This window comes from Enhydra lutris, unplaced genomic scaffold, assembly GCF_002288905.1.
Source record: "Enhydra lutris kenyoni isolate GAN:26980312 unplaced genomic scaffold, ASM228890v2 scaffoldscaffold60, whole genome shotgun sequence".
NCBI classification, from domain to species: domain Eukaryota; kingdom Metazoa; phylum Chordata; class Mammalia; order Carnivora; family Mustelidae; genus Enhydra; species Enhydra lutris.
In genome coordinates, this window is record NW_019154144.1 from 4,674,265 (window position 1) to 4,697,938 (window position 23,674).

Genomic DNA, 23,674 nt, shown 5'->3' on the forward strand with positions numbered 1-23,674 from the left:
TTCCCTAATTTGGAGAAGGGAACAAGCATCAAAATCCAGGAGGCACAGAGAACCACCCCCCCGGCCCTGGTCAAAATCAGTAAAAATAGGTCCACCACCATCTAATAGTAAAAATTCCAAGTCTCAATGACAAAGACAAAATCCTGAAAGCAGCTCAGGACAAGAGGTCTGTAACCTACAAAGGTAGAAACATTAGATTGGTAGCAGACCTATCCACAGAGACCTGACAGGCCAGAAAGGACTGGCATGATATATTCAGAGCACTAAATGGGAAAAATGTGCAGCCAAGAATACTATATACAGCTAGGCTGTCATTGAAAATAGAAGGAGAGATAAAAAGTTCCAGGACAAACAAAATCTAGAAGAATTTGCAAACACCAAACCAGACCTACAGGAAATATTGAAAGGGATCCTCTAAGCAAAGAGAGAGCCTAAAAGTAACATGGACCAGGAAGGAACAGAGATAATATACAGTAACAGTCACCTTACAGGCAATACAGTAGCACTAAATTCATATCTTTCAATAGCTACCCTGAATGTAGATGGGCTAAATGCCCCCATCAGAAACATAGGGTATCAGATTGGATAAAAAAAACAAGACCCATCAATATGCTGTCTGCAAGAGACTCATTTGAGACACAAAGACACCTCCAGACTTAAAGTGAGGGGGTGGAAAACAATTTACCATTAATAAAAGAAAGAACAAGAATCATATGATACTCTCAATAGATGCTAAAAAAGCATTTGACAAATTACAGCTTCCTTTCTTGATCAAAACTCTTCATAGTGTAAGGACAGAGGGTACATACCTCAATATCATAAAAGCCATCTATGAAAAACCCACAGCAAATATCATTCTCAATGGGGAAAAACTGAGGGCTTTTCCCCTAAGGTCAGGAACATGGCAGAGATGTCATAATCATCAAGACAGTACAGTACTGGCACAAAAAACAGACCCATAGATCAGTGGAACAGTATAGAAAGCCCAGAAATGGACCCTCAACTCTATGGTCAACTAATCTTCCACAAAGCAGGAAGGAATGTCCAATGGAAAAAAAGTCTCTTCAACAAATGGTGTTGGGAAAATTGGACAGGCACATGCAGAAGACTGAAACTGGACCATTTCCTTACACCACACACAAAAATAGACTCAAAATGGATGAAACAGGAGTTTGAAACAGGAATCCATCAAAATCCTTGAGGAGAACACAAGCAGTAACCTCTTCAACCTCAGCCACAGCAACTTCTTCCTAGGAACATCACCAAAGGCAAGGGAAGCAAGGGCAAAAATGAACTATTGGGACTTCATCAAGATCAAAAGTTTTTGCACAGCAAGGAAACAGTCAACAAAACCAAAAGACAACCAATAGAATGGGAGAAGATATTTGTAAATGACATATCAGATAAAGGGCTAGTATCCAAAATCTGTAAAGAACTTATCAAACTCAACACCCAAAGAACAAATAAACCAATCAAGAAATTGGCAGAAGACATGAACAGACATTTCTGCAAAGAAGACATCCAAATGGCCAACAGGCATATGAAAAAGTGCTCCACATCACTCGGCATCAAGGAAATACAAATCAAAACTACAGTGAGATACCACCTCACACCAGTCAGAATGGCTAAAATTAACAAGTCAGGAAATGACAGGTGTTGGAAAAGATGTGGGGAAAGGGGAACCCTCCTACACTCTTGGTGGGAATGCAAGCTGGTGCAGCTACCCTAGAAAACAGCATGGAACTTCCTCAAAAAGTTTAAAATAGAGCTACCCCACAACCCAGCAATTGTACTACTGGGAATTTACCCTAAAGATACAAATGTAGTGATCCGAAGGGGCACGTGTGCTGAATGTTTATAGCAGCAATGTCCACAACAGCTAACCTGTGGAAAGAACCTAGATGTCCATCAACAGATGAATGGATAAAGAAGATGTGATATATATATATATATATATATAAACATATATAACATATATATATAAAAACATATATAACATATATATATATATATAACACTATACTATGCAACCATCAAAAAAAACACAAAATCTTGCCATTTGCAATGACATGGATGGAACTAGAGGGTATTATGCTAAGCAAAATAAGTCAATCGGAGAAAGACAATTATCATATGATCTCTCTGATATGAGGAATTTGAGAGGCAGGGCGGGTGGTTGTGGGGGGTAGGGAGGGAAAAAATGAAACAAGATGGGAACAGGGAGGGAGACAAACCATAAAATACTCTCAATCTCAGGAAACAAACTGAGGGTTGCTGGGTGTGGGAGGGGAAGGATAGGGTGGCTGGGTTATGGACATTGGGGAGGGTATGTGTTATGGTGAGTGCTGTGAATTGTGTAAGACTGATGATTCACAGACCTATACGCCTAAAGCAAATAATACATTATAGGTTAAATAAATAAATAAATACCAAAAAATTTTTAAAAAATAAAAATAGGCATAAGACATGAAAAGACATTTCTCCAAAGAAGACATGCAGATGGTCAACAGTCACATGAAAAGATGCTCAATCACTAATCATCAGGGACATGCAAATCAAACCACAATGAGATACCACCTCACACCAGGCAGATTGGCCATTAGCAAAAAGATAAGAAATAACACAGAGTTGGTAAGGATGTGGATAAAAGGACGCTCATACACTGCTGGTGGGAATGTAAATGGGTATAGCCACTATGAAAAAATGTGTGGAAGTTCCTCAAAAAATATTAAAAATAGAACTACCATATGACCCAGGCATTCCACATCTGAGTATTTATCTGAAGAAAACAAAACACCAATTTGAAGAGCTCTGTGCACCCCTGTGTTCCCTGCAGCATTATTTACAATAGCCCAGGTAGAAAAGCATCCTAAATGTCCCTCCATAGATGAATGGATAATGCAGATGTGGTGCATATATGAAATATGACTTGGCCATAAAAAGAATAAAATCTTGCCATTTGTGACAACACGGGTGGACTAGAGGGTATTACGCCAAGTGAGATACGTCAGACAGGGGAAGACAAACACAATATGATTTCACTTATACATGGAACCTAAAAACAAAACAAATGTTATATGCCAATGACATCTCATTAAAGCTGGAAAAAAAACAAAGACCCATGAGTGGTACAGCTGGATTAAATCCTAGACTTCCGGTCCCAGAGCTGCACACTATAAAATAAACAAACTGCATTTATTTATCTTTTTCTCTAGTGACATTTAGTTTGTTTGCAATTTTCCCTACCATGAACAAGTTTTAGTGAACATCACAGATAGGCACAGTGATGTGAACGTCCCTGTGCCTATCTGCCTTTGCATATGTGGAACAGTTCCTGAAGGTATATACATCATGTAGAATAGCCATGGAATGAGTCCTTTTCTGTTTGTTTTTTGAAAGTACAGAGCGATGCAGATGTTATTTAAAATTTTCTTCTTCCCTTCAGAAAATTTTTTTCTCTGATAGAATTTATGTTCCATGAAGGCAGGGAATTTTGTTTTGTTCACAGCTCTTTTCTAGGCAAACAGAAGAATGTCAAGCACATGAGAGATACTCAATAAGTACCTGCTGAAAATGTGAATGTTCTTGAATATTAGGCTCTGTTGCCTTAATTATGCAAACACTTTTTATACAACCCCAAACTGTGTGAGGAGAATTTCTAGTTACTCATCTTTGTACATTCAGAATTTTACCCAAGCCTTGGATTTACCCCCCAAAAGGCATTAGAAGAGAGGATTCTTCTTGGAGGTTATGGTATTGGTATGTTATTGGTATTCTCCTCAAGGACTTTAAATTGGGGGGTTAGGAAAAAGTTCTACTACCCAACAGCTTGAAGAGAATGAGGTGGGAGCCACAGTTGTAAACGATGTGGGACAGTCTCCCCTGAGTCCTGGTGTGGTTTGGCCTTCTTGGTGCTGCCAAACACCATGCCAAGACTGAGCCTTGCCCTTAAGGAGATGAAGCTCAACCACTGTCAGCCCCATGGACACTACCAAGCCACAGTGGCTAAGGAGACTCCAGTCTGTCCTACTGTTCACTCTTGCCCTTACCCTCTGTGCCTCTGAAGTAGGGCATGTTTATGAGATCCAAAACTAGACTCTCAGAGAACCCCCTAGTCGTGTGGTCCCACTCCACTCTATCTAGAGCAACTTCCTTTCTCTTGCATGTGAATAGCTCCCTTCCATAGAATCTAGCAAGGGTGCTGGTTTCCCCCATGTTTCTATTGCAGGTGAATTCAGCCATGCTCAGGAAGGAAGGCATCAGAAGCACACCTACTGGAGGATTAACTTGTTTTTAGCTGTGTCTTCCCAAAATGTCATAAATCAGTTACAGACAAGGGGACAGTAATTGAACAGGAAAACTGTCACTTGAGGCTCTTTCTTGACTGCTGCTTCTATGTGAAAGCAGCTGCATCTTTGATTCTAATTTTTTTAACCTCTTTTTAGTGTAACTGCCGATGGTGGAGATGGCACATCCAATATCTTCATGTGTAAAACACGGGAATGGTTCTCTTGTGCACAGATGGAAGAGGACTTTGGAGGGAATGGCTGGACCCCTTTTTTTCTCTCGTCTATTTTCCACAGCCCGTTCATTCTTTCACGACTCACATTATGTGATGAACCTTCTCAATTTTGTGCTTTACTCAAGACCCATGTTGATAACTGAGCTGACAACTTTTAGGAAGCCTCTGGAATTAACAGATCCATCAAATATTAGTGATTTAGGCCTACGAGGTGCCAGACCTTCTCTCAGAAGCTGAAGAGAAAATATTTCCTGATCTCATGGAGCTTACAACACATCTCAACTCACAAAGCTTACCTCCCTGTGAAAGAAGTAGATAATAAATAAGTAAACATATGTCAGATGGTGATAATGTGGGAGAAAAGAAAGTCAAAGTACAGGGCAAAGAGTGTTGGAGAGATGCTACTTTAGGGAGCAGAGAAAGCCCCTCTCAGACTCTCTTCTTCATCACATCCTTAGAAAACGTGGAAAAAGAACATTGAAATATCCTACTTATACAATCATACCTCAACAAGATTCCCAAGTAACTGTGAAAAGTGGGTGTAGGTGTGTTTGTTCATGAACATCCCTAGTAAGGTAAGACCACTTTGTGTATTATGAAATCTGGACTCTCAGAATCAAATGTGTGATTCTCTGATCCTAATGTCCTCACTTATAAAATGAAATCACCTATATCGTAGGGCTATTGTAAAGTTCCAATAAGCCAGCATATACAAATTGCCAGGCATACAGTTAGCACTTAATAAATGCGGGCTTTCTTTCTTTTCTCCCTTCCCCTTTCTCAGGCTCTTACTTTGATAAAAACCTTGATAAAATAGCCTTCTCCCCAAGCCATACACATGAGGCAACAGAGAGCCTTATGAAGGAAAAATTAGAAATTAGATCAGTTTTTCTTTATCATACTATTTCCTCAATCCATAGAGCCTAGATGTCTTTAGATAATTTGGAGTGAAAACAAACAATTTCTTATTGAGTTCCTCTAGAGTCTGAATGGGCCTAGAATGGTGCCATCATATAGAAAAGAGTTCATTGAAATGCCACGAGGGAACAAAGGCACTAGATTGAATTACAAATATCCTATCATGTGAGTAGATGAGGAAGCGGCGTGAGACCCTCCAGAGCTGGGTGTTGACAACATCTCTCTTGAACACAACATAGGATAAATATGAATACTTATTTAAAAATCTAAATCATTACCTCCCATTGTCCCCAGTGGTACCACATTCATAAAGAAAATAAATTCCCTGGTATTTTTTTTATAGCAGAAGAAACATATCGTATTTGAATACTAACAAATAATAAAATATGGCTTTCTTACCCTAACAGTTGAAATCCAGGTAAACTTCGCCCTTTTAATGGGCCATGTAAGTGGTTGGGTCTGTTGTTGTTGTTGTTGTTGTTTTTAAACAACAGATCAAAACCAACCTCTATTATTCTTTCAGGAAGTCACTCCCAGTAGCCTCTTCCTTTGGTGTAGAAGTAAATGCTCTGGACTAGAAATACGAAGTCATCCCTATGATCTTGATCAAGATGTCTCACTTCTCAGAGCTCAGTGTCCTGGGCTTGGACTACATTAACTCTCTGGAAAATTCTTGGGCATGTCCTGAGATTTTCCTATGAAAAATGTTTTCTTCCTCTATTTCTACACCTTCTCTAATCATAAACCACACCTGCTATATGATATTGCTCCAACTCAGCAGGGTTCTCTCCCACTATCCCACTGGCTCCAGAACCATGGCTGTGGTGAATCCCTTGTATAGTTGGGCAGACTTTCCAGCAAGTAATTACAAACACACGATGCACTGTGTCTTCTTACTCTCTGTGAAACATTTATTGCATTTATAGTCCTTATTCATCCCAACCTCCGGGAAGAGGTATTGTAAGGACTCTCAGCAATGGAGAGAGATTTAAAATCCACCTTGGGAAAATCATTGAAAATATAAAAGGCTAGTAGTTTCTCCAAGTAGACGTAAGTGAATGAAGATCTGATATGTCAGCTGATACTTTATTTTTATATACACAGACTTGGAATACTGCAAATTTTCTATTTTGACCTTGCTTTTATGTACAAGAGCCCTGGGCTCATCAATAAAAACACCATGGTCCAAGCCTGCTGGCTAGGGGTGCTGTGGAGCCCAGGACGCTTTAGGGTCTAACTACTCACTACTTAGCTAACCTAACTGATCCCTTCTTCTCAATTGTTTCCCACATTTCACTGTGTTTGCTTGTAAAGTATACCTTCATCCTCACCTTTTCTGCTCATCACATCAGGAAAGCATCCTGTCACTTCCTTGGAAAGCTCTAGTGCTTCTAGATGGAAAGGTACTTCTCTTGAAGGAAAAGTTCATGTTACGTGAAGACATGAACAAAAGAAAAGACAACTGTCAGCAAGCATCCTTTGAGCCTAATGGAATCCATGTTACAAACCATTTGCGATGGTGCCAAAAGGAACTGACTGGAACATCAGAAAGGATGCAACATGTGCTACTAGGGCGTGGGTCTCAAACTTTGCTTTGACTGATATGTAAAGATTCAAAGAAATTCCAGGGAACTGACATAAAGTTGACAACATTTTTCATATATGGCCTTAAAAACAAAAGGAAAAACTACCCTCTTTCTATTGCCATTTCATTTCATTTCATTTCATTTCATTTCAAATGGACAATATCATGGTATAGCCATGTCGTGGAATATATTATTCAGCTATAAAAAGTAATGAGGTTCTGAGATATATATATCAGATATATCAGGCACAAGAAGACAAATATTGTATGATTCCACTTATGTGCGGTATCTAGGGTAGTAAAATACATGATGATGGAAAGTGGATCAGAGGTTACCAGGGACTGAGGAAAAGGGAGGATGGGGAATTATTGCTTCAAGGGTAGAGTTTCTTGAACTAGATTCTGCTGATGGCTGCACATCATTTAATTAATGCCACTGAATTGTATACTTAAAAAATGGTTAAAGTGGCCCCAAAAAGGGACATTTTCACAGACACACACACACACTGCAAAGCACAGAGGTAAACAGATGGTCCACAGAAGCTTTCACTGATGTAAGAAGGAAGGACAGATCCAGATCCAGGTGAGTTTGTCAGTTTAGCTGTAGAAACAGGTACTTCTGGATCATCTGCTGAGAGTGAAAGTCTTGGGATTGGAATCCTACTTCTTCGATCAACTCGGTACTTCTTTGTACAGGTTTTGGTGTTCCCCATGATCTGGCTCTGAGTTTACCTAACCAACACATTCACTACTTCGAACCATTCACTTCAGTTAAGCCATTCTCTTCACTAGCTGAGGAGACCATCCAGCTGTCTCCCATCTCCATCTCCCTATTCATGTTGCTAACTCTTTCCTTTGCTCAGCCACATCCTCCCTGTCTTCAAGGTCAGCTCAGGAACCATTTTCACACGGAAGAGACTATCTCTCATCCATAGTTTTCCTATCTCCCTAATCATCCTAAGTGACTTCCCTGGCCTTGAACACCAATAGCATATAAAATGCTCTTCCCCATTATAGCTTACTTACCCACAGCAGTGTATGGATTATTGTTTCCCATTTGCTAGTCTTTTGTAGGCTCCCTTAATCTTATTTGCCAAGCAATTATTAATGGTCTTTTAAGTACCCAGCAAATACTATTATTGTTGATTAGCGAATAATAATTAACAATAGTTGGTATTTATGGAGCCCAAGCATTCCACAGTGATTTCACACATACAGTTATGGAATCATTGTTTACCAGTCTCCTAAAACCCCACAACAAACTTATTAGTGAAATGTTAGCTCCATTTTAATGAAAAAGAACTGAGGTGTCGAAGAATCAAGAGGTCCATGCAAGCGTGTATGCTAATTAATAAATAATTAATATATTTAATAATAAAATAATTAAAATCAATCTTGTGTATTAAAAAATTTCCTAATATATGTCCAACTGAGAATAAACCTAGGAAAAACACTTTTTATATAGAAAATGACACATTTATTTTGTTATTTAATAAATGTTTGGTCACACAACCTGAGTCTATTTAGCCAAGTTATTTTCCAAAACTATTTTCAACCTTTTTTTTTTTTTGAAGATTTTATTTATTTACTTAAGAGAGAGAGAGAGCATGAGCAGGGAGAGAACTAGAGGGAAAAGCAGACTCCCCGCTGAGCAGAAAGCCCAATGTAGGGCTCGATGTGGGGCTTGAACCCAGAACTCTGGAATCATGACCTGAGCTAAAGATGGATGCTTAACCAACTGAGCCACTCAGGAACCCCTATTTTCAACTTTAAAAAGTTAAAAATTAATAAATACATTTTTGTTATAGAAAAATAAGAAAATAAGGCAGGGAGGAAAATCTATAATCCCACTATCTGAAGTCAACAACTAGTAACATATCTTTTCACACATTGTCTATGATTATATGTAGACACCCCCCTTTCTTTGAATAGAAAATGGAATTTTTGTATAGATAGAGAGATAGATAGCTTCGCTAATAGGATTTTTAACTTAATGGGGGGGGATGAATATATTTGCATGTCAAATACACCTATGTTCCCATTAATGACTGCATGACTTATAAGCTAATCCTCTATTTTTGTATGTTTCCATTGGCTCCTATTTTTTCTAGCATATAAAAAAGCTCTGTGATGAACAAATCTCCATCTTCATGCACTTGTCCAACTATTGCCTTAGGATGAATTCCTGGAAGTAGGACTTACAGGTCATTGATAAGAAACTATTTTTGAAAAAAAAAATTTTTATGAATTAGAGGTGATAAAACAGATTTAGGTGCATGCTAAGTTTCCAGTACTCTGTCGTACTCAAAATTTTTTTTAACCAAACTGTTTTTTAAATGTCCGAAGAATTTAAATAGATGGTTTCAACATCTCAGCCCCTTCAAACTATATAAATATATAGATGACAAGCACAGAAATCTAACATTGATTTGGAAGACAAGACATATCCTAATTTCAACAACACTTTTATTATTTCTTTAATCAGATGAGAAAAGCAGGGAAAAAAGAGGAACCCACATTTGTAAAAACGATCTTCTCCAATTTTTAAAAACTTGTTTTTATTTTTCTGATTTAAAAAATTACATATTAGAAAATTTGGAAAATACAGAGAATAAAGAAAATACGAATTTCCCAGAATCCAACAATACAAGAGATAGCCTTACAGTTTCACTACTTTCTCCACATGCACATTTTTTAAACAATTTGCCGTTCTCCTTCTCTCCCTCACTGGACCCACCAGAAAGGAGGGGAAGGCAGGTCCTTGAGGTCCGCCACACCATTTCATCCTCACCGAAGGCTTCCTCCTTGCTGAGCTGTGGCCTGTTTGCCTTCTTACTTCCCAGATTGCTACACAAAAGCAAAAGTCACCCCTCTCCCCTCCCACAGCAGGGCCAATGATCCTCTGCCTCCAGAACTCCGAACCGGAGAACCGGAGAACAACAAAGTCAACTTCCAGCCTCCTGCTGCATTTCAGAGCCAGGTTTCTCCCCGGTAACACCTTGAAGATTTATCTCAGCTGATCAACATCTGAAGCGGCAACTAACACCTTATAAGATGTATACAGCACTTTAAAGTGTAGCAAGTTCTCTCACATTTTAACATCTGCGAGTCTTCTGAAATGGACAAAGCAGATATCCCTGTATATCAGAAAAGGAAACCAAGGTGCAGAGGAGCTGAGTAAAGGTCATAGATAGTGAATGGCAGAGCTTGGATTTGAAGCCATAAATTGACTCCAAGGTCAGAGCTCGTTGCCTAGCCATTGTTAACTAACCATTCTTCAGACTGACAACTAGAAATTAAGAGCCAGAAGGATCTTCAATAAATCACCTAATCTAATCCCTTCTTAGTAGTCACATGTAAGGAAAAGAAGTCCCAGAGAAGCTAGGTGATTGCCGAAATTCACCAGCTTTCATGATGAAGAGGATCTAAAGGCCCAATCTTCAGACTCCCAGGCCAGTGCTCACGCCAGTCGTCCCTAGAGAGATGTTCTTTAATAAGCTGGTCTCTCATCCGGAGTCTTCTGGTTAGCCAAATGTCAACCAGGAATTAAAATCCTAAAAGTGTAGAATGTTAGAGCCAGAAGGGACCTTGAAGACCACCCCAGGCAACCCATTCACTTCACAGATGAGGAATCTAAGATCCAAATCCCATGGCTTTTAATGTTCAGTTCTATGCACTTCCCTTCCACTCAACCTATCACTTCTCTTCTGAGTAGTTAAAAACAAAATCTGGCCAAAGATTTTACTTCCTTCTTTGACAGTGTGCCACAGGCCACAGATCAGCAAAATCAAAGTGAAACTAAACAGGACTTGAACTCAGAAGATACTTCATTTGCAACATATGTACCCACCATGACTGTTATCACAAAATATCCGAGTTCTGCTGGGTTCTGAGCAGGCTCCCCCACTCTCCGCCCTCCACCCCCCAACCAGAGAGAAGGCCTACTGAAATCCCTGCGTCCTAGGAAAGGTTACCTATGACCCTTTGGAAGTCACCATCCCTTTAATCTGCGAAAATATAGCAATACTGTTTCCTAAAGGCTTTCACTCCACAAATAAGCCAGGAATCCGAATTAAAACTGGCAGCACATCACCAGAGCTGTCACAGTTCGCTGACCCCAATGGACTCAGACCCTGCTCCCACCATCTTTGTATTACCACCCCCCCCATCAGCTCCTCAACGCCAGCTAACCCTGACTCTGCAGCAGCTCCATGGTTCTACGACTAGTCTTACTTCTCTAATGAGATGGAAAGCTCTTTGAGGGCAAGAGGCTACTTCTACCGGCCCTAGCTTCAAGAAACTTGAAGAAGGATAAACCAAACCATGTGTAAAACCAAGCGCGGTCACAGAGGTGTAAACAGGAAGCCAAGGAGCGCAGAAAACGTGCGTCTACTGCTGGGGAGGAGGGCAGCTGCTGGGTAAGGGAACAGATCCGAGTCTTAAAGGGCTAGTGGGATCAGTCGGGCAAAGGTAGGCGGAAGGCAAAGCCAGGCAGGCGGGCCAGCGTCAGCACAAGCAAGGAGAGAAACAGTTCAACGTTGCCGTAGCATCAAGTGCAAGCCGGGGAGTGGTGAGAATTGAGGCTGAAGCGGTGGGCCCAGCAAGGAGGCAACAGGCAACAAGCGCGCGTAATTCGCGCTGACCTGTACCAGGAGAGCAGCTTACGCAATTCGCGAGTAAACGAATTTGGGCGCCCAGTGCGAGGCTCTCTCAATGACCGCCGCGCCAGCCCCCTCCCCCGTGCACCTGTGCGCCTTCGCAGCTGCCAAAGCAAACGCAGGGCTGCCTCAATCCGCTAGATTTTCAACGCGGGCCGCACGCCGCCCCCACCCCGGCCACCGCCAAGGCCACGGCTGCCTCTAGCCCCCCGCCCCCCTGGCCCGCTCGTTTCTCCGCTCTGGTTTAAAACGCCTGTTGACGCACTGTGGCGGGTGCCTGCGCGCTGGCGGGCGGCCCCGCGGTTTTCTCTGCAGTTGTCACCGGGGTTCCTGAAGAAGAATCCCTGCGGGCATCCCGACCCCGGGCTGGGGAGGCCGGGGGCGGCCAAGGCTCCCTCGGACGGGCTGGCCCGGGGCCTGGCACGGCGGCCGGGCAGGGGCCCGTGCCATCTGGGGCTTGCGCAAGGCGCAGTGCCGAAATCAGTCCTCCCGGGAAAGCGCAGCATAGAAACAAACAGGACGGGCCGCCCTCTCTCCGCCCGCGGCTGAGCGGGCACCGGGGACAGCACGGGCTTCCCCGCAGCCAGGCTCGGGCCGGGGCCGGGGCCAGGACCCAGGCGGGCGCGGCGACGGGGGCGCGGGGGGCGCGGGGCGGAGCGGCCCAGGGCAGGGGCTCGCTCGCTCGGGGTCCGCGCGCCGGCGCCCAGGCCGTTGTCATTACCTGGCCAGTGTAGTTTTCCCCGAGCCCGGGAGGCCTCGCAGGAGGTAGAGGTGTTTCCTAAAGCTGTGGCGGCGCGGAGGTGTCCCACGCGGGGGTGGCGGGGCCGGCGGCCGAGGTTTCTGCTGCTGCTGCTGGAGGCTCAGCCTCCCAAAGGATTCAAGAAAACTCTCCTCCATGGGGTGGGGGCTGGCTGCGAGAGCCCTGGGTTCCCTTTCCTGAAGTCACCGTCTTGGCCAAAGCTGTTGTTTTTGTGGCTCTCCGGCCATGTGATAGATGGAGGGGCGGGCGCTCGGAGCCCAGCCCCTCCTTCCCACCCGAGCGAGCCGCGCTGCGTGGGAGGGGGCGTCCCTACCTGGAAAGCTGGGGACTCTGGGAGACTGGCAGCCAGGAGACCCTGGGTGATGCTCCCTACCCCCTGACCCCCAGCCCACTCGCCGACCCCCTCCCTTGCCTCTCGGTGCTTCGCCCTGAGGGGAAAGGGCCTGCGGGTTGAAACACAGATACTTCCCCCGGCCGCCCGCCATGGAAGTCAGGCCCTCTGCAACAACCGTCCTCCACCCACCCCCCCACCCCCGACTGGCCTAGACCTTGAAAAGGAAATAATTTTAGTGAACGATAAAAGAACGTGAACAGCATTTTGAAGAGTAACAGTAAAGTCCATTGTCTTCCCCAGTTTGGGAGAACCAATATCTGGCTAGTGTCCCAGCGGCTCATACCGCTGTCCCACGGCCTGTGTCATTTCTTCTTCTTCTTCTTCTTTTTTTTTTTTTTGATCCTTCTTTAGCCTGCCAAAAATATTCTTAGAAAGCTTTGTTGCTTCTACATAACTTTAAATCTCATCAGAAAAAGCACCCCTTAAAACTCAAATTGATGTATGGACAGTACCATAAACTAGGTCTCATGAGAAGACCTGCACTGCCCAGGTACTTGCTTGGCTGCCACCTGAGAAGACGCAGCCTCTCTGGAAGGATTTTAGCTCCCCAGGGAAAGGAGCAGTCTCTGGAAATCATTTATAGCTAAGTATCCAGAATTAAGTTCTAAGCTCCAGGAACTGGTGTGTGCCAGTTGCTTGATCACCATGGCACTCCCCAGTATTTCACACTCGAGAGTGTGATAGACTGATCCTATTTTTTGAACCAAAATTCAAGATGCATGGACTGAAAGAGACAATATTGAAAGTACCATGTTGGAAAAATCCACAATATATGGTGGCTTTGGCTGTAATAATTACAGTAAAGCAAATGCATTTTGTTTCTGGCAGCTAAGGTATGAACATTTTGAAAAGGAATTGTGAAGAAAGCAATTTCCTTCTGAAACAAAATCCAGAGATTTCATAATAAACTTTTGAAAGAAGGACCTAAGTAGGGAGGGGCTCTGTGCTGAGAATCACACATTCCCCTTGGGATTCCCCTGGAGTGGTGGCGGTGGGGAGATGAGCTGCTCACCCTTGGAATTCCTTTCCCAGAATCAGAGGAAGGATCTTGGCACTGCTGAGAAAACTAGAATTTCAAAAGCTTCTCTAAATATTAGGGGAAAACCATAAGGAACAGAGAACACACACAGGACTCATAAAAATAGTGATGCTTAAATGTAGGTATCCTCTATTTCTATATTCTATCATACTTCTAATAAGAGAGTTTTTGCCCAGCCTCAAATACTACCTTTTTCATTTTAGACTTGCACCGTACAATACAGGAGCCACTAGCTACATAGGGCTATTGAGCACTTGAAATGTGGCTAGTGCAAATTGTGATTAAAATGCACACTGAATTTTGAAGGTTCCGTATGAAAAAAAAAAAGTAAAATATCTCAGTAATTTTTATACTGATTATGTGTTGAAATAATATGTTGGTATGTTGGGTTAATATATAATTAAAATTAATATCACTTGTTTCTTTTCGCTTTTTTAATGCAGATACTAGAAAAGTTTAAATTAGACACGTAGCTAGTGTATTTCTATTAGTACTGCATGAGACCTCGCATCCACTTCTATTTTCTTCTACAGAGGGGGTCCCAGGTGATGTGGGATAGGGCACAGGAAGACACACAGCTTTGGGGTATAGAGGTTGTAGTATATGGAGTCTGCAGTGTCTGGCAGATGGAATGACTGAGTAGAGGCTGAGGAATAAGAGTGTGTTGCTCAGAAGAAAGGTCTGAGCTAGAGACAGAGCTTTGGAAAGCTTTGCCCTATGAGAAAAAGATAGACAAATAGTGCAGACAGCTGAAGAGGGGGCCCTGGGGACACCAGCATGTAAGTACTGTGCCTTTGAAGTGGATCTGCCAAAGGAGAGTATGGGAGAATGATCAGCAAAGCAGACAGAACTAGAGATGTATGAAGGCCCAGGGAAGAAGAGCTTCAAGGAGGAGAAAATGGACAGCAGTAACTGGAAGTGAACCTGGACACTTTTCCTTTTTTTCAATCCCCACATTTAACTAGTCAACAAGCTCTAGCTGGTTTTTCTGATTTATTCCTCTAAACAACACTGTTTAACGTTATCTGTGTATGTGCTTCTCCCCACTAGACTGTAAGTAGAAACAGTATCACCCTTGTCCCCCCAAGATCTAACAACACAGCCTGACATTCAGGAGGTGCTCAATAATTATATGTGGACCGGAACTACTTTCTCAATAGATAAGTGTGATCTTGGGATTTACTAAATATTAAGAGAAAACCAAGATCATGGTAATGTCAGCGAAGGAGCAAACAGTAAACGTATTGACGGATCTGAGATCCAGCTTGCTAGGAGCTGCAATCACGTGTTTGCTGGTTCTCTCTAGGTGGCAGCCTCCAGGGATCTGGGCTAGCCTGAGTCTGAGGATCCCTGTGAAAACATGCCTTAGTGCCCTCATTTCATCCAACCAACTTTTCAACTCTAGGGTTCTGTTCCATTTCTCACTTATAGGATGACCAGCACAATCTTACTTTGCTGCACTTGAAACCATTACCATGACAGATGGAAACAAAATTATAAATCATTTTCGGCAAATGAAACATTCAAATGTTTCTGTAATAATTACTGTTTAAAAGACATGAAAAAATGAGGTACCTAAGAAGAACTAGTGAAAACCAGGAACTTAACCCTCAAACCTACAGCTCCAAATAACCCAGGATTTGGAAGGCCTAATTATAAATCAGCCCCAGGTTTCTACCCCAGAGAAGCCACGATGGCAGAAAGTCTGAGACCAAGATGGCTTTTCGAAGTAGTCTAACCAAAGACCCTTGAACGTGTACAACCAGTGAAAACATGTAGGCACAGTTTTCCCAACGCTTTCCAATCCTATGTCTTTTCTTCCCCTGCCAAAATTTTTCCGAATTTTTTTCCTCAACAACATAAACTAGACTTATCCACATCCATATTCCTCTTGTCAAATGTAAGTGGTATAAATGGAAAGGACCGGAAGGAAGTCTAGCTGTGCATGTGTGTAGACCCCTGATTGCCCAGCAGCTCCACTTGCACCTGCTGCCACTTTCTGCCCAATCTGCCCAGTCAGAGACAGGACCTTGTCCTCCTCTCTACCAACACTGTTCCCTCCTGGCTCTTCCCTCATCCTTCCCCTAGAAGCCAGATGGAGGCTGCAGGAAGCTAGAAGACGTTAGGGAAAGGGGGACAAGGGAAGAGAAGTGATGCGGCATATTTATGTCTACTTGGCTGAATTGACAGGTGAAATGCACAGGGCTCTGGTGGCCTGGGAGTGGTCTGCCTTGCAGAAGTCCTCTGGATAAGCCTGATTTTGCTCACTGTACTCCACTGCCTCTGCCTCCCACAATCCAGCCCTATTCTTATTAGTGCCATACTCCTTCCCCAAGGTGAGGACCGTATCTTCTTTCCCACAGCACATATTTGCCACTGTGCACAAGAGTACTTAAAGACTGTGAGTTTTAAAGCCTGGGAGCAAGAGAAGGTAGGCTCAGTCCATTTTTCTAAAATTCCATTCTGGAAATTAGGGCAAGTTAATAAAGACAGGGGCTGGAGAAAGCTGGGGACATTCTGGAACCTGGCACAAGCCTGGATAAATGGTCAGCTGGTTTGCATCAGTACAGCAGAAAGGTGTTTCAGAACTGGTCACTATTCATGACATAGTCATTGTTAAATATTTATAATATTACCCTTGGGTAAGGTACGGCAGTGTGGATTCTAATGTATTCGTTAGAAATCCATATAAATATTGCCAGTGAAGGCCCCTAAGAAAGCAAGGCTTTGCCAGATACCTGAGTCCCCTCTGCCAATGTTTATGCCTCCACACTAATACCAGTTGTCTTCCCTGAAATCATCCCACCCAAGGCCAAAAGCAAGTCCAGTTTCACAAGGGCTCTAGAAGCCTACAGAGAGAGCAAGACTCTCGAGGAGTTCAAGCAAACCCCAAAGACCCTGGTCTCCATCTGGAACAGACCCACCATCTGGTAGAAAGATGAACTAAAGCTGTACGAAATGAGCATAAGGGAAAAAATAAAGCTATTTTAAATAAAGTCCTTAATTCCCAATAAAGATGGCAGATAGAACACAAATATTTAATTGCCACTCTCTCCTTGAAACCCCACTAAAATGTTGGGGAGGTTGTTTTGTTATTATATTTAAGTATAAACTATAAGAAAAAAGAGAGAAGATTACAGCAACAAAATTCTGAAAACTGCAGAGCAAAGGCCACGTGTTAATTTGGCAAAAACAAACAACTAAACAAAAAACCCTGAATTATAGAAAGCCGTGAGTCAACACAATTTACCCTGCATAACCCCTAAAATTTCAGGAACTAGAAGATTTGGGGTTGGAGGCAAGGCTCTAAACAGGAAGGTAAGTTGGAATTCTGTTTAAGAAACAAACATCCAGAGTCAGGCAATTGCTCACCTCCTAGAGAAGCCTGGAGGTTCATTCCCTGGAGATCAGACAGGATAGGGTGGAGTAGGAGGTAAGATAAGACAGTTGGGGCTCCCTTTCTGAAAACAGAGGGAGTAAGAAAATGCCTATATGTTGGACAGTGAGTAATCACTCCTTGTTTCTATTTTTCAAATATGAATTTTCATATTTGAAGTTTGTTAAACTAAACTAAACTGAACAGTTTTTAAACTAAAACAGTTTTAAAAGATAGTTACCCCTCGTATGGCACAAGTCCCACAATCCCTAACCAATATCCTTGAGCTCAGATTTGTTTCAGAATTCAGAAAGTGTGTGCTTGTTCATTTGTCTGTATACAGGACATGTGTATGTGTATATATAACCTTATATTCTGAATGGGGGCTGGGAAGCCCATGGTAATTAAACACTGGTAATTAAATATTGCTGCAATGAAATGTATGAATGGTCGCACTAGGTAGGAGAAATAAGGAGTAAAACTAACCTGTTAAAGCGTCGAGTTTTGCTACCAAACATTTAAGAAACAAAACAAAACAAAAACAACTTTTGATTCAGAGCTTTTTGGATTTTGGAATTTTAGAAATGGAATCACAGACCCATACTTAGATATAAGACCTACCCTTCCATCCCGATGCGATTTTTTAAAATAAACTACTAAAGTTTTCTGTGTCTTATTTTCTTCCATAAAACAAATTAAAGTAGGGCAAACATTTTCAAATTTAGATAATAAAATGTTCAAGTTGTTACCTCTTTTGTTGAGTTTTTTATTTTTCAGATAACTAATCAAGAACAGTTGGACAGATTATCCAAGCCAATTTTGGTATCCCACGAGTATATCGCTGAAAATAATCCTTTGGGTGGGCACTGAGCGCTCTTTCTTGGTGGGTAGGATCTTCAACAGCACCAGGAAGACTGAAGAATTCAACTATAAACAAAACACACGCCAAACAAGTCCAGAGAAAACAGTGACCTACATGGGATCTGCTGTCAGTTTATCAGGCTATTTCCCTATTTATGCCACTCCCCTGGCATCTAGGTCTTTACTCTGTCCCCACAGTCCCCACATCCTGCCTGGTCCTGCCTCATCCCAAGGGTCAGTCTCCCTCACACTGCCCCACCTCCTGTCTCCAAATCCAAACGTGTTCTCTGTCCCATTCCCTGAGGATCCAGCTAAATACACTAACTCATGCAACTCATAAACCAAGTTTATGGAGTCAATGTGTGAGTCTCCTCCATAACACAATTTCTGTTCTGTTCTGATCTTTGAAATGCCTGGGACATTTCACAGACAATGCTTTAACTCAAGGAGGTATTTAGAGAAAGGGAATTAACCCTTCTAAGAGCCTATTATTTTTCAGGCACTATGTTAAGTACTTTGCACAAGTTGTTTTGCTAATCCTCATGTAATATTCCAGGACAGGTTGCTATTATAAATCTATTTTCTTACAGGTGAAGAAATTGAGGCTCCGAGAGGGTGTCTTGTTTAAGGTCAGACAGCCAGCCAGCAGGAGCTTCAGGCTGGGGACCCATCCTCCTAATAGCCCTCTGCCCCACCTCCTTCCCTAAGAAAACACCCTGGTGACCACAGGAAGAGGATTTTGAAATAGGCAGGGACTTGAGGGTCCTAGAGCCAACCACATACTCCTGCTATTTCCCTCTATGCATTTCTATCTACCCCTTGAGGCCCACTAATCAGCACATTATGCCAGACACAAAACAGGGAGGCATGTTCTCATTGTAATTATAAAAAATCCTGTACATAGCCCCAGTGCTGATAAAGAACCCCCCCACACACAAGAAAAGACTAATAATTAGGGGTGACTGCTTTGTAGGAGAAGACCAGAAGGCAGTCTAGCACGAATGTGGAATATGAATATAAAAATCAAAAGTATTATCTAGAAAGTGTCCTTGATACAAAACATCCAAATTTGGCAGATGGAAAAGACTCCCGAAATGGCCACAGCCAAATCTGTCCATGCTGGCTGCGTGCATCCCGGAGTGGTGTCCCTGTGGGGCCACCTCATGGAGGGGGGAGGGAAAACACTCCCTTCCTAACTTCAGCCCCAACATAAACTCCATGAGGGCAGGACTATTTTCATGGCTAAAGCCTCCAGGTATAGAACAGTGTCTGAACCGAGGCAACTCAAGAAATATTTGTTGAACGAATAAATGAATTCCTTCACCTGCTTTCTCTGGAATTGCTCAGGGCCTCTTATCCCTTCTCAGACTACATTTATCCCACATTTTCTAAGGGTCCGTCCAAATCTCAGGCTCTTTTCCCAAACCTTTAGTCCTTCTCCTTCTTGCAGCAGAACCAGTTTTAAAAGAAACAAAAACATTTTTACTGGGTATATGTATATTTCTAGCTGAGAAATGGAAACCCAGAAAACTCTTAGAAATAAGATTAAAAGGAAGAGAGAAAACATATGGTAAATGCAGAGTGCATTCAATTCTTATCAAATGCAGACACATATACACTAAAATCATAGCAGCTGTGTTTATTTCATAATTTAGGCATTTGAAAAAAGTGCAAAGTGTTTATTTTAAAGTCAGCTCGATGTCAAGTTTAAAATATAACGTGAGTCTGTCTACATGTTTTATCTCCTTTCCTAAAGAAATTTTAATATTTAAATATAACCTATATTCCTAATACCCAGCTCTCATCACACAACAATCTGGGGCAGAGGGGCAAGGGTGGTAATCCCTCATAAACTGTGTTGACAGAGTACTCTAAAATATGTTCTAACCAATAAAGTTGGAAAATAAATTTGGTAACAACAATCTAAGCTTTGTTGTATTTCACAAAAAGATCTGCATTTAAAGGAAATGGAAAATCACATGTGCAATGGCACACAGGGTTGCTATGGTAACAGACTACATTTTTTATATTTACTCTTCAATTGTGGTACATAGAGCTATTACAACCAAATAATGTCAACATCCACTTCCTTCTGATCATACAGAGGTCTCTGGGATAAGCTGTACTTACAGTTCTGGAAATTCTCATTTTTAACCAATCTTCTTTTGTCTTTTCTAGAAATTATAATTAAAATACATATAGTGGTGATTAATATTTGGTATTGGGGTTAAGTTTGTATCATTTTACTTATGTAGGAACATTCTCAAAATGGCAAAAGAAACCTAATAACCACAAATGTCCATTTAAACATTTAAAATATTGGGATTGTATAAGAGAGAGAGAGAGTGTGTGTGTGTGTGTATGTGTGTGTGTTTGGGCAACAATAAGTTCTCGATGTGGAATGAAAAGAAATAAGAAGTTTAGAAAAATGTATTTGGTTTTACTGGGCACAAAAAGAAATCTTTGCCACAGCTGTGCTTACTTAGATGAACAGTTAAGAAACACCTACTAGCCTGAACTATATAATTTTATGTTTCACTAAATCTTGTTTTTACCACTTACCTCATAATGTACCCCTAGCATTGCCTCTGGGAACATTTTTTTTTTAAAGATTTTATTTATTTATTTGACAGACAGAGATCCCAAGTAGGCAGAGAGGCAGGCAGAGAGAGAAGGGGAAGCAGGCTCCCCACTGAGCAGAGGCGCCCTGCCTCTGGGAACATTTAAATCACTATTAACTAATGCCAACTCTCTTCCCACTACATTATACAGTGCACTGCCTTTTCCAGAATTTCTATTACCTTTCTAAACTTCCCCACTAGTCTTCCTCCACCTACCTGGAAAATGAACAGTCATGTCTCTCACTATGGACCAACAGAAAATACCAATAATGAGGTGCTTCCAAGTCAAGTAAATATGCATCTAATGTGTCGCTGTTACTCTATCATAACAGGATAAAACTGTGGGCTGGACACGGGGAAAGATGTAAGGAAGAAAGGGCTCTCCCAAACTGGGCATCTCAGTCATCCACAGTAGGTCCTTATACTAGCCTCACTATAGCAGAATTGGAGAATTAAACACAACTCTCTCTTAGGGACGAAGTGAAAGAGCATGTACTATCCATCCATCCACATACAGTCCTTCTCTAATTTAATATAAGGAATGTAGACTTCATATCACATTCAGGGATCAGATTTTTCCAATTGTGTGGGGTGTGTGTGTGTGTATGTGTGTGTGGGCGTGTGTGTGGTGTGTGTGGGTGTGTTTTAAGGAAATCAGTTAGAGAAGGTCTTCTTTGAAAGCCATAAAAATATACCTCAACTGATGTCTTCCATTGTAAATAGATCATCTTCAGTGTCTTCCAGTCAAGGGAAACCACACAGTCATCAGGCAACAAAGATTCTGTGGAAATAAAAGGGAACAAATGTCATCTCTAATGTCATGCAGATATTGACCCTAAAGGTGAAGATATGCAAACATGATATATAGACTGACATAATGGTAAAAGCCTGATTTGGAAGACACTTCACTGACAGCTAAAGCAGGAGTTAGTCTGTCTCAGGGCTTTACTGGTAAACTATCCTGACTCAATGAAAATGCATATGTATACATGTAAAATGACATGTATCATAGCTCATATTCTCATTAAGTATAAATATATATATATATCTCAATAATACATACATATTATATAATAACACACATATTATATATGTAATAGCTTTAGGTGTTACTGTCACAGCACATAGGATTTCCTCTATTTCCTCTTTTACTGTGATACGTATAAACAGTGCAACGGTAGCCAGTTTAGTCTTTGTGCAAACTGGTCCTTCCACATAAGCGTGTCTTGGGGGAAAACCCTCACAGACAATTGGGATGGTCACAAATAAGTCCAAACACTGATATGCACATATCAGCCTTACCAAACCACACAAAATGTTTACCTATCCTCACATATCCCTGGCAACATAGGTAGTTTCATTTCTTCAGGCCTATATGTGTCTTTACCATATAATGCGTCCTAATACTAGGATTCGTTTCAGTTCCCTGCCTCCTTTACAAGGCCATTGGCCACAGATACATCAGAGCTTCACTTATCCAACCTGGCCAAACAAATCAGCACACAGTTTCCACTTACAGTTTTCTCCTCTCCTTTTATAAGCACTTGCCATATCTAAACATGAAATTTTTTCCCCATGTCTTTCTTTTCAGCCACATTTGTATAAGCACTGCTTATAATTCACTCCCACATTGAAGCCATCCCCCAAAGCCATAACCACATATTCTTTTCAACCATCCCTTAAGCACTGCTAACCTCGCTCATAAAATATTCATAAGCTTGTCATTTATAATTTCTATGTACAATAATTTTGTTTGGTGTTAGTCTTGTCTACCCATTTAGAAAGTAAGCTATTTGATGAATGAGGTCTATTTCCTCTAGAAAGCTTTCCAAAGCTTAATTAATGGATGCCTGATCATTATTGCTGATTATGATGTTATTGTGCATTCAAGGGAGGAGGAAGTTTAAAATCTTTTCACACCAGTGCCTTCATGCTTTCTGATGCTGATCTAAGGCCGTGCTCGTTAATCTGTTCGAGCCATGAGCTGCCACCCCTTCGCCCCTGTCCCAGAAGCTGATAAAATCTATGAAATGTCTCAGAAAAATGGTCCAGAATGACACAAAAAATTTTGCATATAATTTTAACATATGCACCTAGGACTAAGACCACTGGCCTAAAATAACTTCACTTATCATTTAAAATTCCCTATAGCAAATGCAGTTCGATTTTTTAAAATTGGGTTATTTCTTCAGTGCATCTAGAAAGATAGCAAATTGCAGCAAACTGTTTAAGATGTGATTCTAGGCAAAGTTTACAAAAATGATCAACATAATGCTAGAAATGCGAGAGCCCGTTGGTAATTGTGATCTCTCGCCCTGAGATTTAGCCTATCTCGGGTCTGGGTTCTGAGGACCAATTCGGTGCAGAACAGCAGAAATTTAGGAGCAAAGTAAAAACCTCTGCAAGATAAGCTGTGAGACAAGAGCAGGGCCCAGGGGCCCAGCTGGTGTAGAAAAGAAAGAATATCAGGAAGCTACAGGAGAAGTATGGAGATTAGAGCTTTGACTTCCTGGCTCTTACAGTTCTGTCCCCAAGGAAGGGGACACATTCTACTCGAGGAGATCACTGCCACTGCCACTGATTTACAGATAAGCAAAAAATGGGGATATGTGCTCCATTTCCTGTGTAAGATATGTAGCATCTTAAATATGTTTAGTATTTAGAAGAAATTTATTTAGAATTTTACTGAGCATGTTACAAAAACATTCTCATATGTTTTAATCACAGGTGGGTTTTTCATTTCCAAAAACAACAATAGCAAGAAGGAACCTTTCAAGTCAACCTGTCAGACTCCTTCTTAATCTTCTTTTTAATATTCTTCTCAGATAGTTGTAAAACTTAAACTTATTTCAGATATTTTTCATCATTTAATCTTCACTCTTCTTCCCTCTTTACTATGCTCGTATCTACAAGTCATACTGTGAATGAGAAAGAAAAGGG

General features: G+C 41.6%; 2 protein-coding genes across 7 annotated transcripts in view; both read right to left on the reverse strand.

Moving 5' to 3' along the window:
- LOC111158585 (NEDD4 binding protein 2 like 1) overlaps positions 1–12,720 on the reverse strand; it is a 34,008-nt gene extending 21,288 nt beyond the window's left edge. For all 6 annotated transcript variants that reach the window (XM_022520713.1, XM_022520712.1, XM_022520711.1 and 3 more), the window contains exon 1: positions 12,405–12,720. In XM_022520713.1, coding sequence (XP_022376421.1) covers positions 12,405–12,580 — 176 coding nt within the window. In that variant the 5' untranslated portion in view covers positions 12,581–12,720. The remainder of the gene's footprint in view (positions 1–12,404) is intronic.
- Positions 12,721–18,017: 5,297 nt separating this feature from the next.
- The window catches only part of LOC111158543 (NEDD4 binding protein 2 like 2), a 79,569-nt gene continuing 73,912 nt past the window's right edge, over positions 18,018–23,674 (reverse strand). Inside the window, exons 8-9 of the mRNA XM_022520638.1 lie at positions 21,430–21,515; positions 18,018–20,287 (exon numbers count right to left, since the gene is read on the reverse strand). Coding sequence (XP_022376346.1) covers positions 20,264–20,287; positions 21,430–21,515 — 110 coding nt within the window. The 3' untranslated portion in view covers positions 18,018–20,263. The remainder of the gene's footprint in view (positions 20,288–21,429; positions 21,516–23,674) is intronic.